Source organism: Linepithema humile, chromosome 4 (assembly GCF_040581485.1).
Source record: "Linepithema humile isolate Giens D197 chromosome 4, Lhum_UNIL_v1.0, whole genome shotgun sequence".
In the NCBI taxonomy this organism is placed as follows: Eukaryota; Metazoa; Arthropoda; class Insecta; order Hymenoptera; family Formicidae; genus Linepithema; species Linepithema humile.
Genome location: NC_090131.1, coordinates 7,178,835 through 7,195,447, shown reverse-complemented (window position 1 = coordinate 7,195,447; position 16,613 = coordinate 7,178,835). Strand labels below are relative to the sequence as shown.

Below are 16,613 nucleotides of genomic sequence, written 5' to 3'. Positions count from 1 at the left end.
GATGATAATGATGAGGGCAAACGCCATTACTGAATTGACGAGGCATAGGGATGATCTAGAAGTTAATTTTAAGAGAATAATTGATATACAGCGGTACAAGGCATCCATACACTGTCACTACAGACCTTAGAAAGAGAAAGAAATTTAAGAATTAACATTTTCATTTTTTTACAGCTAATATTTTTGCACATAGATTGTTGAATTGACGAATAATTGTAAAGAATTTTTCAGGGTACTTTAGTACTGGTTTTAGTACACGAAACTAATAGTTTACTACTTAAATTGATTATTCACATAATACGAGATGCCTTGTTCATACAAATAGCTTTTAAACTGAGAGGAAGGAGAGAAAGGACTGTCTCCGAGAAGTGATAACTTAATTAAGTCGCCCTGTGGAAATTGTCAAATTGTTTGTTATTTGACAGTTTTTCGTTAGTTTCGGAGATCTGTCCAGTTAGATCAGAGTGAGATAACAGATCAGGAGATACAAATGATATTCCCACACCTTAGGATTAGAAGACAGAGATGGACGATGATATAATATAACGTTAGAGTGTCAATCTTTGTGTACATGTAATTGAGTCACTCTGCAATGCATGGGAATTCTAATAGCATGAGAATCATTCTACTTAATAATAGTATTCATATGCCTTGAAACGAATAATCCTCTCAGATCATTTTCCGAATATGCAGATTCAGTAAAAAGCAAGACAAAGAAGGTTTTCAACATACGTATAACGAAAGAATGTGTTACAGAATTTAGAGCTTGCAATCTTTCTCTTTGTAGTTATTAATAATGTCTTTGCATTTTTTTCCGTTCTTTTAATCTTTCGATCTTTCGTAGCTTTTTATTTTGAAATTTTATCGTGACGCAATTTTGTGAGCATTTATCTTTCTTATTTCCTTTTACATTCAATCCTGGGATAGTTTGTTTATCAGTGAAACTTTTTAATTTTTGATGAATTTTTTTATTTTACATCAAGCTTGTGTTTTTTTGTCTTTTTTAGGTTGTCTTTTTTTAGTGTGTTAGTTTTTCAAATGTGCAGAGAAGTGAAACTCGATTTGCAATTCATAAAGTAATGAAATCAGTCATAATGTAAAATCTATAAAAAAAAAAAAACTTGGTAAACAAAATGATGAAGCAACTTTTTGTGCTGTGAAGATACATGTAATCAAGTATATGAAAACAATTTTGCCAATTGATTAATGTAGCGTCTGATATATTAATGCGAACTCTTTATATCGTTGTTTTTATATTTTATAATTTTTGTTATTACCAAGTAGTATTTTTATGTTGTGCATATAGAATCGTGGAGTCGCTGGAAATCAGAAGTCGTGTATGATAACACACGTATTTTTGCAACAAAATTATACATACAGATATTGATTAATTGAGACACAAATTTATAGTGACTGTAATTTAATTGGAATACATTGAACATTCAAGTATGATCAAGATAGACGATACGATTAGCGTGTCTACATAATACAAATCTCTCACTCACGGCAATCATTTGTATACAACAAACGTAATAGCTGCTTGGATCTATATTTTGTGTTTTTGGCACAGTTTCCATTCTTTATTATACAGTAGCATTCCTTAAAATCTCGCGAGTACCGATCTAGTTCGAACGAATCTCACCCGCTTCTTGTATGGTTTTCTTTTTCCGACATACAGCTGGCCTGACGGAGGTGATTATCTACAGCTCACCGGATGACAAAAAGAAGAATAGAGGTTTTTGCTTTTTGGAGTATGAGTCTCACAAAGCAGCTTCCTTAGCCAAACGAAGGTTGAGCACTGGACGTATCAAGGTTTGGGGATGTGATATTATTGTCGATTGGGCGGACCCTCAAGAGGAACCGGACGAACAGACCATGTCCAAAGTAAATGACTGATCAAGCCTGATTATCTCGATGCTCATTAACACGCTCGAGCATAACTATGCTAGTTTAGCTTTCGTTAGTTGCGCCGTGACGCAGACAAATCGTTGGTATTACAAATCATTCTGTTTCCAGGTACGTGTACTTTACGTACGAAATTTGACGCAAGATTGTTCCGAAGAGAAACTGAAGGAAAGCTTCGAACAATATGGCAAAATCGAACGAGTGAAGAAAATCAAGGATTATGCTTTTATACACTTCGAGGATAGAGATAACGCTGTTAAGGTAAGAGACATCACGCTTACATTTTCATTCAATTTTTAATATCTTAAAGGCTCATTTTAAACATGCGCTTTCTTCCGAAGGCAATGAACGAGTTGAACGGCAAGGAAATGGGTGGATCCCACATAGAAGTTTCATTGGCAAAACCACCATCCGATAAGAAGAAAAAGGAAGAGATGCTGCGCGCTAGGGAAAGACGAATGATGCAAATGTTACAGGGCAGAGGCGGGTAAGATATCTCACACTTGTGTTTATTTCTAATACGTCGTCCGCAGTATATTTGTTTCGTTGTATTTTTCTTTCGCGAGATCGTTTTTTCTTTTTTTCTTTTTTTTTCTTTTCCTTTTTTTTTTTTTCTTTTTTTGAAACTTAAATTAAATGTGTTACTCAGTTCTCCACCTTACAGTGGATCTCCATCTCACCCGAGCATGATGGGAGGACCAATGCCAGTACGTGGGCCGACACAAGGACCTCGGGGCACCGGCGCAGGTATGCGTGGACAAATGGGACGAGGCGATTACGGTTAGTACCAATTTCGACCTTGTCTCTTTTCTCTTAATCGCGTATTGTTTCGCGTATTTCTCGAGAACGCCCTTTTGGAACAAGTCACTTTGATTTCCGTGACAATAAAAATTTCAATAATTCTTGAGATACGTCGATGTAATACATGCCTGTATGTTTTTGTTCCGCTCGAGTCATAATTTCCATTTAAACGTCAAATGTTTCACTTGTTTATTTCACCAATAACTATAACCACTAAATTATTTGTTAGGCTTAGACCATCCATATTAATTAAAATTTGAAGCATAAAAGTCGATCATAGCTATTTAAAGTCGTATAATGTAAAGTTCGTGCAATACTTCGGGAAAAGAATTGAGAAATTGATAAATTGTTAATTGTATTTTTATTAAGATTGTACAATTTTACGAAAAGTTAAAAGGTTATGAAATATTATGAAGTACATTTCATAACTCTGTAGTTGATTTAAAATGTTATATACATATAATTATAAGTAATTTATTTTCAATGCCGAAAGATATAAATTTTGTTTTAATTTTTTGAATATTTTTTGTACGTTGGTCTTTTATATTTCAGATTTTATAATTATATACTATTAAATAATTTTATATTAATATTTTTTGTAACATAACACAAATGTCCCGCATGCTTTTGGGAATTTTTCACTATCTCACTACATACCTTGGCTTACGCGCATGATAGGCTATTTTGAACATGTGAGCAAGAGATACTTATTGAGCATTTCCGTATTACATAATTCTCGATCAATCAAAATCTTTTTCTTTCCCGACCTTGACCAAAATCATTATTCCTTTGTTACATTTTCATATTTGACACAAGAAAAGCAATGAGACATCAAAGTGTATGAGTAATTTCTTATCTAACAGCATATTTTAAATTTGTTTTCAGAATCTAAATTTTTCTCGAGCTAATGAATGAACAAATTTATATCAAATTGTATTAAAAAGCACTATACATCAATCTTGCTTTATAAAAATACTTCGATGAATTGTTTTAAAAGGTTGTAGTGAGAGAGTGCTCAGATAAACTAAGAAAGTATATATATTTATTTAAGTTATACATAATATATGTATATTTGGTCTGAGCCTAGTTTTGGAAGAATCAAATAACGAATTTCTTTGGTTTCTTTTAATAATTTCATTTTATTTACATAAGAGTAAAGATTACGATTATATATCACGATTATATATTGTTCGTCTATATAATATTTCTTTATGTTACATACATATGGATACATATATGTATGTTAGATGTGTGCTTAGCGTTGTAATATGAGCACCTTGTTGCCTTACCACTACCACCTCCTGTGACACCTATTTCTTTATATTTTTTATCAAAAAATAATTGCATGTGTATTTATCTGTTTTATTCTTTTGTTTGGTGCCTTAGTGAGAATTATTTTGTGGCAGTGCACAAAGAGTATCACACGCATTGCCAGGGACAATTTTTATATAGCCTTTCCGTTCTGTTTTTTCGTTTACGTGAGCGTGTGTGTACCTCGTGTACCTTGTGTGATGCATCATCAATTCAAAAATCTGTTTACAGCTCTCAAGGAAATAGGTAAGCCGCGATGATGAATGATGAATGCAACAGTTGTAGAGTATCATGTGTAGTCCTGTGTATTTTCTTCCTTTTTACATTGAGTTTAATACCCAATTTAAATTTATCGCGAGGTCATCGAAAACGTAACTTCCTCCAATGCAAAACTAGAAACTTGTTAACTTTTCTTACGATTTATTGAATATTTTTGAAGTTTAATATTGATAATTTTGTCCCCTTTTCAAATTCCTAATTTTAACAAAATATTGAATTTAAATAAAAACTTTATAAATAGCTGAATTTTGTGCCTGAATTATGTTTTATATATCATTAAATTAGATTATTCTTTAATCAAATTTTTCAAATAAAAATTGAAAATGCTTTGTACTTATTTTAATCAAACTATTATAATTTTAGATTTTATAATTAAATTTTACTTGGAGTACGTGTGAAATTTTCGAATGGCCTTGCAACTTTCTATCTCAGGAAATGTGATGGTGGTAGGGTAATCAATACGCAGTTTTGTCCATGAGTGTTCTTATAATTGTTCTTTTTTTGCCGGAACCGTATTTTTTTTTACACGAGTCATTTTACTCTCGATTGAATTTGTTTTTGTTTTTCTTTCTCTTTCGTTTCTATTATTGGCATTTTCAAAATTATCTTTTCCCGGCATGCCTTTCTTATTAATATTAAATTACAGTATTATTACCTCAGTAAGTTGCCAATTGGATATATCGTGGCTAAATTTGGGTCTATTTGTAATGTGTGTTTTTATAGATTATGATTACGACTATTACGGTTATGGGGATTATCGAGGTGGATACAGTGATCCCTATTACGATGACTATTATCGATACGAAGATTACTATTTCGATTATGCACCGCCTCCGCCGCCTGCCAGAGGGAGAGGCAGGCAGCCTCAACCGGTGGGTCGCCTTTTTTAATGGTTCTAAAAAGTCTTTGTTTTTAAAAAATTTTTGTTCCTGAAATCATTATTACTTTTTTTTTGACATATCAGCGGTAGTTTGACTGTGGCACAGTGTTCGCGGATTCTCCTTAATACGTTGTACATCTCTCCAATTACTTTTGTCCAGACCACCCTCTGCCCATATATTTTCTCTGTCTGAGCGTGTAAAATTAACGCTGGCTAACTGGATATGCGCTAGCTTTATTCACTATTAACGCGCAGGGGGATTGCATATTTTAACTTACGATCCTGATATTGTTAAATGCACCGCATCCACAGTATACAAATAATAGCACTCATCCGAGCTATATGAAGTTTTATAACGAATTCAGAGTAAAAGAGAGAGAAAGAGAGGGAGAGAAAGGGAGTAGCAAGACGTGTACTAAAGATATGCCAATGTTGCGTAAACGTCGACTTTAATGAATTAATTATTAATATCAATCAGGAGGGAGAGAGAGAGAAAGAAAGAGAGAGAGAGAGAGAGCGCGCGAGTGAGAGAGAATGCTGTTAAGAGCACACTGTGAATGCATTGTATTTATATATAGACCCTCTTATAAGTCCTAGTATATATATTATATACTGACTAACACCAAATGCTTCGATACTAAAATTAGACCCTCTAATCCGAACACATTGCCACTTTCAAATTGCTTGCAAATCATATCTGAGCCATGGTAGACCCATTCTAAATTTTCAAGCAAATTATACAGCCGGGAAAAGCAATTTAAACAAAAAGAGAGAAATTAAAGAAAAGCGAAGGGAAAAGACAGAAATGACATGTGCGGAATGCGTAGAGAACGGAAGCCTCAAGATAATTTCTCCAGAAAAACCCTCCCAAGGAAGAAGATCGCACATTTTTATAGTGTTTGCAGGAATCCCCTAATACTCTTCCATCGCTACTACTACCACTACCCTAGTGCAGTGCTTCAGGAGTATTCCAGATGTAGGCAGAAAGCAGTGTACAGGATTTTCTCTTACCATCGTCGTTCGTAATATGTATATATATATATACTGCCTCCATGTAATTTTATCTTTTTTTTTTCTTTTTTTTTTTCTGTAGAGCGACGTTGCGTCTCGTGGCTCGGATATGATATTTTATACTTTTTCTAATGTCAAGTTGCAGGGTTATCCAAATATGACATAAGGGAGCATATGGGCGCCCTGCGCGAAATTCTTTATAACGTTCTCATGTATTTTATATCTTTTACATGTTTGCGATCAACTTTTTCTCTTAGCGATGTCTCGCTAATTTACAACACGCGACACGCGCGCACTTAGTTTCTCATGTACGTGTTTACATTTTTTTTTTTTTTTTTCTTTAATCTGGCGCTCCGCAGTGTTCCCCGTGCCATTATATGATGTATATCGTCGTAGTTTAGCCGTCGCTTTAGAGGAGATCCTTTCTCGAATTATCTTCGCATTATCCTGTGTCTTGTTCTAACGTTCATTTTTTCGTTATTATTTATTTTCGACGTACGCCAGATCGTACTCGACGACTCCTGCTCGCCTCTTAAGGATGTAGACTAGTTTCTTCCAGATTATTTTTTCGCCAATCTATATTATCAGTTATGATTTTACATTATTTTTCTTTCGCTGCACACTCGCACGATGTGGCTCACATCCGCGCCACGTTTCTTATGTGTCGATTCCCAATTTTTTTGCGTTAAATCGTCATCGTACCTTCCTCGCTTTACAATATACTCATGTAATTATCGAACTTAGCTAAGCACAGAGGTATTCCTCTTTTAGATAAATCTTTTCGTATTTAGATTCGAATCGAAAAACGTACAATAGTGACATCAGTCGAATGGAATCTGATAGTCGCATCTATTCGCCCGACTGAAGGATGTATTTTCAATCTTGAAGTGTTCATGATCATTTTTTTTTTTTTTTTTGTTTTCCAGTATTTGTGTCAGTATTATTGAATGTAGTTATATGTAAGCGACTCATCGTGCGCATTCTTTAATTCAGTTTCTTACAGGAAAGATGTACTTCTGGTCGCTACTACTTACTGATCACATTTTGTATTTTGACAAACAGCATTTCGCCGCGTTAGCGATATATATTTATACGTGTGGATCGTTCTGAGCTCTAAGAAGTAAACTGCTCGATTCAATGTGGCAATTTGCTTAAGCTGGAGGAAAAGTTTGTCGCAAGTTTATAACCAACCAACTTGGAACTACGGGATCCGCTATCCTGATCGAACTACACTTCACTTGATCTACATAATTATGCATTGTTATTACTTGTACACTTGTTTGAATTGTGCGTAGGTGTGATATAGGGAGAGAGACCACGGAGGTAGATGACGGAATTAGAGAGGATTTTGTGTCCCCCCTCCCTCGCATATATAGCACCAGCAGACACGCCTCACAGCTCTCGCTTTGGTCCAACCCCCTGTCCCGCACCGCCGCATCCCACGACATCTATGTATATAAAAATCCACAGCTTATACGCTTTGAAAACACTTAACCATGTGCTTAACTCATGCTGCGCCGCTTATTTTTATAATACGCTTTTTGGTTGAATTTTGTTTTAGCTGCCAGTGCAATAACTTGTGTCGCTTAAAAGTTTCTTCGCCGCAGAAGTATCGGTACGCTTTATGCTTTACTACATTGGATAACTCTGCTAACTACTTATGCGTTTTTAGGTAAAATAATAGTAGTTAATACAAATTTGAACGTAGGTGATATTCTCTTACACCGCGTTTCTCCCTTCCTTCTCTCTGCTTACTTTCCTCTCTCTATCTGTCTTCTATCCATCACTCTTGCGCTTTCTTACCGTTCTTTCTCTGTTATTCCTGTATCTATTTTATTGTTACGCAAACGTACGTGTACACATGATTAAAACCCAGTATGTACATATACGTTCTAAATATGTGTGAAAGATACGCTGATTATCACAGTGATCCACGTATCTACATACTCTTCTTTTTTTTTTTTTTTTTTTATTCTCACCGTGTCTAACTCTCACTATTGCTATCACGTCTTTAAGAATATCATTACTGCGAAATATACTGTGCATAATGTTAAATTAAATATACATATATATAGGACCGAAGATATAGAAGTATTAAGAGAAAATTAATAATAATGCGTGCGCAGACAACACGCAAACAATTGTATGATTAAATGGGGTAACAATTTGGGTGTGTGTTATTTGGTCAGGCTGGTCGTGGCCGTGGAGTAGTGCCACGTGGCCGAATCGGTGGCCCGCAAGCCCGTGGGCCAGTCAGGGGGGGACGCAACCCCGCAGCTTCAGGGGCCCGTGGGGTCCAGCGGCTGGCCGCTCGTGGGGGGGTCCGCGCCAAGGGAAGTTTACCAGGTGAGGATGGTCTGTATCTCCACAATAAATCATCTTTTACACTGTTTACACTGTTTCCCCACACCTTACACACGCATACATACACACTTCTTGTCACCATGATACATCTTACACGTGAAAGCTCGCATCGACACCGTTGTGTCCGTAATTATTGTCGTGCAAGTCCAATAAAGAATGTATTAATGATGGAATTGTCAAGATGAAGATCCCCAGAAGGTATACGATATGGTCGACTCTCCGGCCATAATGATATCTCACTATCGATCACTGTTCTATTTAAAAATTTAAATTACTTTGTATAATTAACTCGCGGAATTGATGCAAAGGGAATTATTTAAGACGTCGAGGCGTAATGTAACATAGTTTCAGATGTAACTTCTTTATTTTTTTTTTTCTTTCAATAGAAAAATATTTCTACATAAGCTGGTAGTGTCGCTTGATTCTTCTAGCGCTAATTATCATCGCAGGAAATCTCGCTGCGCTATTTCTCAGCAAATATACACAGTTTCTTGACTATTGTACTGCTATTATAGCTAGTATATTACGATTTTGTAAACGATATACATAAATCTGTTTACATGACCAAGCATTCAGGCCGAGCTAGTTGATGAGCTACAACTGAGAGAAACGATTAATTTGTAAGCCTATTATTTTCCCTATATTATTTATTTTTTATTCACATCACACTATCAATAAGATCTTTCATGTTTTTGTCGTCTTGAGTAAGTGAAGAAAGAAGTAGGATTATAAATTATCTCAATTATAAACTGCATATTTCCGGCTTCTGCAAAAAGTATGCGAATGTTTGGTCCGTGTATTTATATATGTCGCGCTAAATATGCTCCACACGAGGGATGATTATTTCCACCGTTGTTAATCGACGTTGGAAATAATCACTTTAAATAGTACTCTCTTCGCTAGAAAATTTTTGTCATACGCCAGCTTTACCATCAAGTTTGACACACTTTTTTTTTCATGAAAGAAACACGAACATTAAACGCCTCTGAACAATGTTTCTAAATGCTGGAATTATTTTCTGAATAATTTCTTTCATTAACATTTCAACAGTACAATTTTTCTCGCTCTCTATTTACAAAGACATATTCGGATATGTTTATAAATCGTTTATTATCGCCGCTCCCCCCAATTGCAGCAGTCGCAATCTGCTGCTGCAAAAAAATTGACACATTGAATCTGAAATGTCGCCACGTGTGAAACGCGTATTTGCCTTATAGAGTCATTATTAAACCTTGCATTGTTCGACGAGATATTTAATTACCTTCTGATTCTCTTTTTACAGATTTGCTAATGAGCGATATTTTCAGTCAGCCTGAGGTTTCGAAAATGACTATATAATAATTAGTTTGTCAAATGATTGCACGTTCCTCTGTACATTTTGTCACGGATTTGTCACCTTATTGTTCACCTTACAGTAAACGATCCAATCCAACCTTCCCATCAAGGTATCCGAGTCCCATCTACCTGATTGTAACAAAGCGGTAGGTTAGTAGTTCCCTTCCTTATCTTTTACTCACTTCTCCAAAGATCAAAGCAATTATAATTTTTTTAAGTCCATAGAACCCCGACGTTCCGTTTTCACTTTTTTTCCCCCCACAAATCTGAGCTTGCTATTTCACGAGATTCACGAGATTCACAAGATTCTCACTGTTCAGAAACACACACACACAAATCTTTTGAACACACCACACGATTCACTCGGAAAACTTCAAATCTTTTTCACTTCTCCTTATGTATAATACTTTGTAAGCGTCACACGCGCACAACGCGTAAAAAAAAAAAAAAAAAAAAAAAAAGATGCCGCTTAAATCTGATTTTTTTTCTCAGGCGTACAATCGTCGATCTTTTATCGTACTAACGCCCCCCTCTTTCGTTTACAGCAGGTAAACGAAAATTTGACGGGGGTCACCAGAACCAGGGGGAATCTAAGCGTCGCTTCCAGAGCAACTGGGGAAACCAGCCCCTCGCCCAACAACCACTGGGCAATGCGTACGGATTGGCGAGTGTGAATGGTGGCAGTGGTGGTGGTGGCGGTGACATAGGTTTCGGAGGCAGAGCCGGCGCGCTCGGCGGTGTTTCCGGCGACGATCACGAATGGTATCAAGACTCCTACCAGTCGTGGAGCTAACTTCTGCAAGCCTGTGAGTGATGAAAAACATACGCACGTACGAACAAATGCATGATAGACGAAGCGAGGAAGAGAAAACATATTAAAAAATAAGGGGAAGGAAAAAAACTAAAATCAGACTGACTGAGCGCAAAGAGAGAGATAGAGGGAGAGAGAGAGAGGAAGGAAGGGAGAGAAAGAGAGAGAGAGAGGAGAGACTCGAGACTCGATGGGAAGGAAAAAAGATCATCCATTTGTATTATTATCGCCCTTAATCGATCCTAATAATTGTAAATGTTTTTTCATATATTAATAATACGCAGCAACTGTACTCTGCGCCACCACCATCGCCCGCTGTTGTTGTGATTATGTACAGTGATGTGCCACTGAGACTAATTATTACATCGGAGTGTGACCACCCACCCACCCCGTACTATTATTATTATTATTATGATAATACTAATCTAAGTACCACTACTGCATTGTCACATTGTTTACTGCCAAGTGATGAAGATCAGCGATGTTGACATAGGGATTGTGATGGCTTGTATTAGTTAAGAGAACTCATGGAAGCCTGCGGTTTATTACGCGATGACTAGAGTTTTTTGAATCTACGTGACGCGAAGCGTGTGTGTTAGATAGATTGAGGGGCAAAATAGGTAGCGCGGAAGGGAAAGAGATTTAGAGACGAAATGATTAACGATAGAGGAGGCGGAGATTCGACTTTAGGGAAGCGAAAAAAATGTAGTAGGCAAATGTGGTAAGCGCGTAGGCAAGCAGACGGCGCAGGGCGAGAATGCGATATTTAGTGAGCATGAGAGAGGGATGAGCGTTTGACGTATTTGCAAGAGACGGAGAAAGAGAGAGAGAGAGAGAAAGCGAGCGAGAGAAAGAGAGAGAGGTTGTCTTTAAGCGGAATGTGTCTGTGTGTGTATGTGTGCGTGGAGCGCGCCAAGCGCGCCGCAAGACCTTCTATTGTTGGTCTATAAATGTGTACAGTCAGTGAAACTATTATTATTAAGAGTCAGGCAAAGTTTTGCGAAAGTAGCGAGTGTGAAACGTTGCAAGCCAACGGCTCTGCGGGTGTCTCCCAGATTTTAGGTTTTGGTTATCGGTCACGCGAGGGTTTTTATTGGATAAGAAAAGAGAGGAAAAAAAGGGGAAAAAAAAAGAGTATTGCTCACGATCGAGATGAAACCCACTTGTACAGTAAATTTTTTCAATGACAGCATCCAAGTAGTAAGGCAAACTCGGATCCAAATCGTAATATATTTATTTGTTGATGTGTTTCTTTTTTTTTATAATTGAAAATTAAGAGATTGATCGTTGAAAACAAATCAAAGACGAACCTATAACCCTTTAGGTTTAGTTAAAAAAAAAAGTGTATTGTTTTTTCTAAATTTTATGTAAAAAGTGAAATTTGTTTCTCATATTCTTTTACAAAAGATTAAAAAAAGAAAAGAGAGAGAGAGAAAGAGAGAGAGAAAGGAGAGGAAAGTTTTTAAAGATGACTGAATTTGATAATGATAGTCACGGATTGAAGTAGGATGTAAAATGTAATGTTTACAAATGCATGAACACATACAGCACACATTTTGAGTGTTGACTTGTTGTTATTGTTAGCCTGTTAGTTAATTAGTAAGAGTTGTAAGTGCGGGCTGTAGTTGGTCCCTGTCCCTGGAGCCCAGACACCCCCTGTTCTGGATGATTATTTGAAAAAGGGAAGAAAAAAAAAACGAAAACATATGCAAATCATTTGTATTTTACACGCACCCCCGGAATATGAAGACAAATATACGACGTAAAGACGAAGGAAAGAAAAAAAAAAGCGAAAAAAATGGATATTGTAATAACGGAATATCAGCATATCAGACTCCTGTTTATTGTAACACACCAAACGAGACGACAACCGCATGTGTAACAATTTTATTATTATTGGCCCCGGATCAGATTTTTTGATACAACAAACGTAGGATCGACGATGATATGTGTATGTGATACGAGTATCGAGTATGATTCTACAAACCGAACGATTATGCCACAGAACCGACCAATCAGAGATACAAGAGATCGCATATATATCGCATTGTAACATGAAATCACCGTATATGATTAACAGACTCAGAAAACACTCACCACACACACACAATATGGAAAAAAAAAATACGAAACGATAGACGCACCACGGACAAAGCAAAAAATGTCTGGATGACGATCGATTGTTTGCCCAACCTCGTATTTATGAGCATTTTGTTAATTTTTATTCATGTTTTACTTAAGTCTAATTCTTCGTCATCGATACTGTTTTTTACTGATAGCGATGAATTTAACCGCATCTAGTAGTAACGATTAGACGAGAAAACGAGAGAGAAAGAGAGAGAGAGAGAAAGAGAGCGAGCGAGCGAGAGAGAGAGAAATTCCCCCGTTCTTATAAACATCCTGTCCCCAGTAATTGCGATCATTGTTTCGAAAAGCGAGGAAAAAAAAGTAAAAAAAAGAAGAAACGAAAGGAAAAATCCGAGCGAATTGCGAAATCGCGTTTGCGTTAGCTATCTACTTTTTCATTCCTCTCGTGCCCCCCTTTTCCACATCACCCCCTTTTACTGATTATTCGCTTACTATATTTTATATCTACCTACCTACTCTATTTACCTACACACCCTATTTATAAAAGCATAATATCGAGGATATAATAATATTAATATTAACAATATAATAAGGATGATATTGCTAATCATAATTGAGTGGGTTTTTGTGACACATGATAATATTCCAATATAAAAGAAGAAAATTCTGGTTTTTTTCCGTGCAGAGAAAAAAGAATTGTAATTAATAAAAGGGAATAATAAGAGCATGATAGAGTAAAAAGAATAAAGGCAAAAAAAAAAAGGAAAGCAAGAGGATAATGTTATATGTAATTACACATGTATACACACACACATACATAGATGCAGAGATACGATTAAAGAGAGAGTTCGGCTTGCGGGGGCAAGGAAGCATAACTTGGCTAAAGCGGAGACAGTTCACGGTGACGAGATTCTTAGACTGATCTAGGATACTAGCGTTTATCGATAATACCACCGCGGCCCCGCCCCGGTTAGGAAGGCACCCCAAAGGTATCCACTATAGCACTCCCTCCCTCCTCTCGCTCATTCCGCACCCCCTCACCCCCGCCCGTTTCTCACTCTCCCCCCCCCCCCCCCTTTGTTCCTTCTTCCCGGTTTCCGCTCTCATCCATCCTCTTTTATACTCTGATAACCGGTGTGGCAGCTGGGGTGCCTGGGGGGAAGGGGTTTATCGGTCGCATTTTAGGATAATGCACCACACACACACACTGTGGCTGGCGATGCCGTAGCCGCGCGCGCGCGCCCTTCTTTTTTTTGCCCGGCCAACGCCCCGATTACATAATGATAATAATAATAATAATTATTCGCGGCACAACACGTCCTCTCTTCGGGAAGAAAAAGAAAAAGAAAAAAAAGATAGAAGTAAAATCATCGTCACATTATTCGGGGCTCGTCATCTCGCGGTTGGCCACCTCTCACGTGTCAGGCGGATGTTGTGTGATCCTTGGGCCGAAACGTTAGTAGTTGCGAACGATAGTTCGAAGCGGCCCGCGAACCACGTGTTTTTTTTTTAATTATATATAAATATATATTATATTCCTGCGAATATGCATTTTTGTGACGTGATGTTATTTAGCACTAATTAACGAGAAAGAAGGAAATCGATACGATAATAACGAAGGATTCAATAAGAAAAAAAAGAAAAAAAAACACCCACCCCCAAACCCCTGAAAAGGATAAAGAAAAAAAATAACGAATGATATACACATTGTACATGTTATATTTTTTTGCGCTACGTGTCAGCTCCGCGGCTATATATAAAAAAAAAACGAAAAAAAAACAGACGTGCAAAATTCTCACCGCCAAATTCGATCATATCATTGCTAATTGTAATTTTGCGTTTTTTTTCTCGGATTCTTTATTATTCACCTCCTCTACCAATTGCTTTGCTTTTTAATTCCCGCAATTTTTTTTATTTCTCCAAGTTGCCCCTAATTTTAGTGTGAAACGTAGTTAAACATAATGATTATAATGATGAATTTAAAGAAAAAAAAAAAACGAATGTTATAACATGGTTCCTTTTTTTCGGGCTAGGAGCTTGATTTAAAGTGTCAAAGATTTTTGTGTATGACCAGATGTATTCTACATGTCTCAATAAACAGTTGTATGTGAATTACCTTTCTTAAAATTTGCGCTGGACTTTATTTCGCAGCCCTGACTCCTCCCTCCGTCAGTCCTTGATTTAACACTTACAATTTTCTAATTACGTTACCACTTGTATATGTTAATGCGTTTATTTACAGGATTATTTTCTAAGATTGTTATGTAATTTTCATCCATTTTTATTCATCAAGGAAGAGCAATTTGTTAACATTAATCAACTTTCTTTTCCATTACAGTGAAATGTTTTATTATGTATTTTTTTAAATAAACAAGATTTCACAATATTTTAGATGAATGTACAACCGAGGAAGGGTAAAAACAAAATTCAAATTCTCCAGTTTTTTTAGCGAATGGAACAATAGTGTGATTTTATTATATACATAAATTTTATATTTCCAGATAAAAGTATATGGCTGAACTAATATTTCTAGTTTGATTACGAAGCAGAGAAAAATCGGGATAATTTATCAGGATCTACACATGAAAATTTTTCATCACAGAAGCTTGTGACAAATTTCTTTCGTATGAAAAAGGAAGGATGTTACTTTTTATTTCTAAATCCCTTGGATTGTAAACTGTTTGGAAATCATTGAGAAGCTAATAATCATTACAAAGCTGTAAATGAGAGGTAATAAAAAATTATACAAAATGTTACACAAAAATGAATTACTGTTCTTTCACAATATCTAACGTAATTGATGTAACACCTTTCAGAGCAAAGTTACCGAATGCAAACGTTCAGGATAACAAAATTAAAAATTTGCCCAGATTAAACAAAAAATTTAAAGAATCATCACAAGGTTGCAAAAAAAAAAAATTGGAAAGTCTGCCACTGAGCCCCACCCCACGTGTTCGAAATCACATGATCACCCTTCGGTTTCTGGCGGCCTCTGTCGCTAATTTGCGACGTGTTAATTGAAGCCAAGAGCCTTCCTTCGCGCAGGGTGGTCAGCATACCTGATCCACCGTTCTGCCTTTCTCTCGCGTGATGGTGCTGTGTCACAAGCGCGACGGGATTCATTCCGACGAAGGCACGCAGCAGCGGCGACGAGGGTGCGAATCGACTTTCAAGAGGGTGGCAGCAGCAGCGATGGGTGCGCGCACATGTTCCAGTCACGCAGACGATGTCTGACGAGTGCGGGCAGGTGTGCGTATTATTTCCAAGACTGATCTCCGGTTGACGCAAAATTCACTAACAGTTAAAGGTAAATAAACGATTGCGTGCAAAGGAGCAGAAATAGAAGTGATTTCCGCCGATAAGGGTGGTTTTCGCGTATCTACAGCAAACTGATCTCTGCGATCTTACCGAAGTTAGCGTATGCGCGTGTTCTTCTCACATATGTATTTATCGGATTCTTCTCATGTGTTATTCTTATTGAAAGAATATCGAGGCGTAACGTCGCTTCGTGCACAGGGTGCGCGCAAGACTCCCTCTCGGGGGCGAAAGAGAGAAAGAGCGAGAGGGAGAGGGAGAGGGTGCGTTGTCGTCGCTCATTCGATATGCAGGCTCGCGTTCACCGCCGCGTGATAGCCGCCGAGCCGCGTTCCTACGTGCCGCGCGCGCTTCGTTGCCCGTCGCGCTCTCGCGGCCAGTAGGCGTGTCGTGGCGGGGATCGCGACGACGGTCGCGCGAGGGTGCGAACACCACGCGAGAAGGAAGGGTGGAAACACGTAGCCTCTACGGCGGACGTCCAGCGCGACGCGGTGAGTTCCTGCGGCAGCGAGC

General features: G+C 37.4%; 2 protein-coding genes and 1 long non-coding RNA gene across 31 annotated transcripts in view; 2 read left to right on the top strand and 1 right to left on the bottom strand.

Moving 5' to 3' along the window:
• Syp (Syncrip) overlaps window positions 1-14,912 on the top strand; it is a 26,847-nt gene extending 11,935 nt beyond the window's left edge. For 10 of the 26 annotated variants that reach the window (XM_067353698.1, XM_067353697.1, XM_067353696.1 and 7 more), the window contains 8 exons: window positions 1,679-1,884; window positions 2,017-2,166; window positions 2,247-2,392; window positions 2,555-2,685; window positions 4,249-4,263; window positions 5,020-5,168; window positions 8,377-8,542; window positions 10,432-14,912. In XM_067353698.1, the coding sequence (XP_067209799.1) occupies window positions 1,679-1,884; window positions 2,017-2,166; window positions 2,247-2,392; window positions 2,555-2,685; window positions 4,249-4,263; window positions 5,020-5,168; window positions 8,377-8,542; window positions 10,432-10,679 (1,211 nt within the window). In that variant the 3' untranslated portion in view covers window positions 10,680-14,912. Of the gene's footprint in view, window positions 1-1,678; window positions 1,885-2,016; window positions 2,167-2,246; window positions 2,393-2,554; window positions 2,686-4,248; window positions 4,264-5,019; window positions 5,169-7,748; window positions 7,860-8,376; window positions 8,543-9,833; window positions 10,403-10,431 lie in introns of those variants that run through there. The other 16 variants (XM_067353703.1, XM_067353702.1, XR_010889867.1 and 13 more) reach the window with 15 other exon arrangements.
• Window positions 14,030-16,326, bottom strand: LOC136999480 (uncharacterized). Its single transcript, XR_010889874.1, has 2 exons — window positions 16,194-16,326; window positions 14,030-16,079 (listed from the first exon to the last, which is right to left on the bottom strand). It is a non-coding gene; the product is annotated as an uncharacterized lncRNA (long non-coding RNA).
• LOC105677765 (tolloid-like protein 2) overlaps window positions 15,953-16,613 on the top strand; it is a 16,571-nt gene continuing 15,910 nt past the window's right edge. For 2 of the 4 annotated variants that reach the window (XM_012376598.2, XM_067353687.1), the window contains exon 1: window positions 15,953-16,092. The gene's annotated coding sequence lies outside the window, so the exon portion shown is untranslated. Of the gene's footprint in view, window positions 16,093-16,390; window positions 16,592-16,613 lie in introns of those variants that run through there. The other 2 variants (XM_012376603.2, XM_067353686.1) reach the window with 1 other exon arrangement.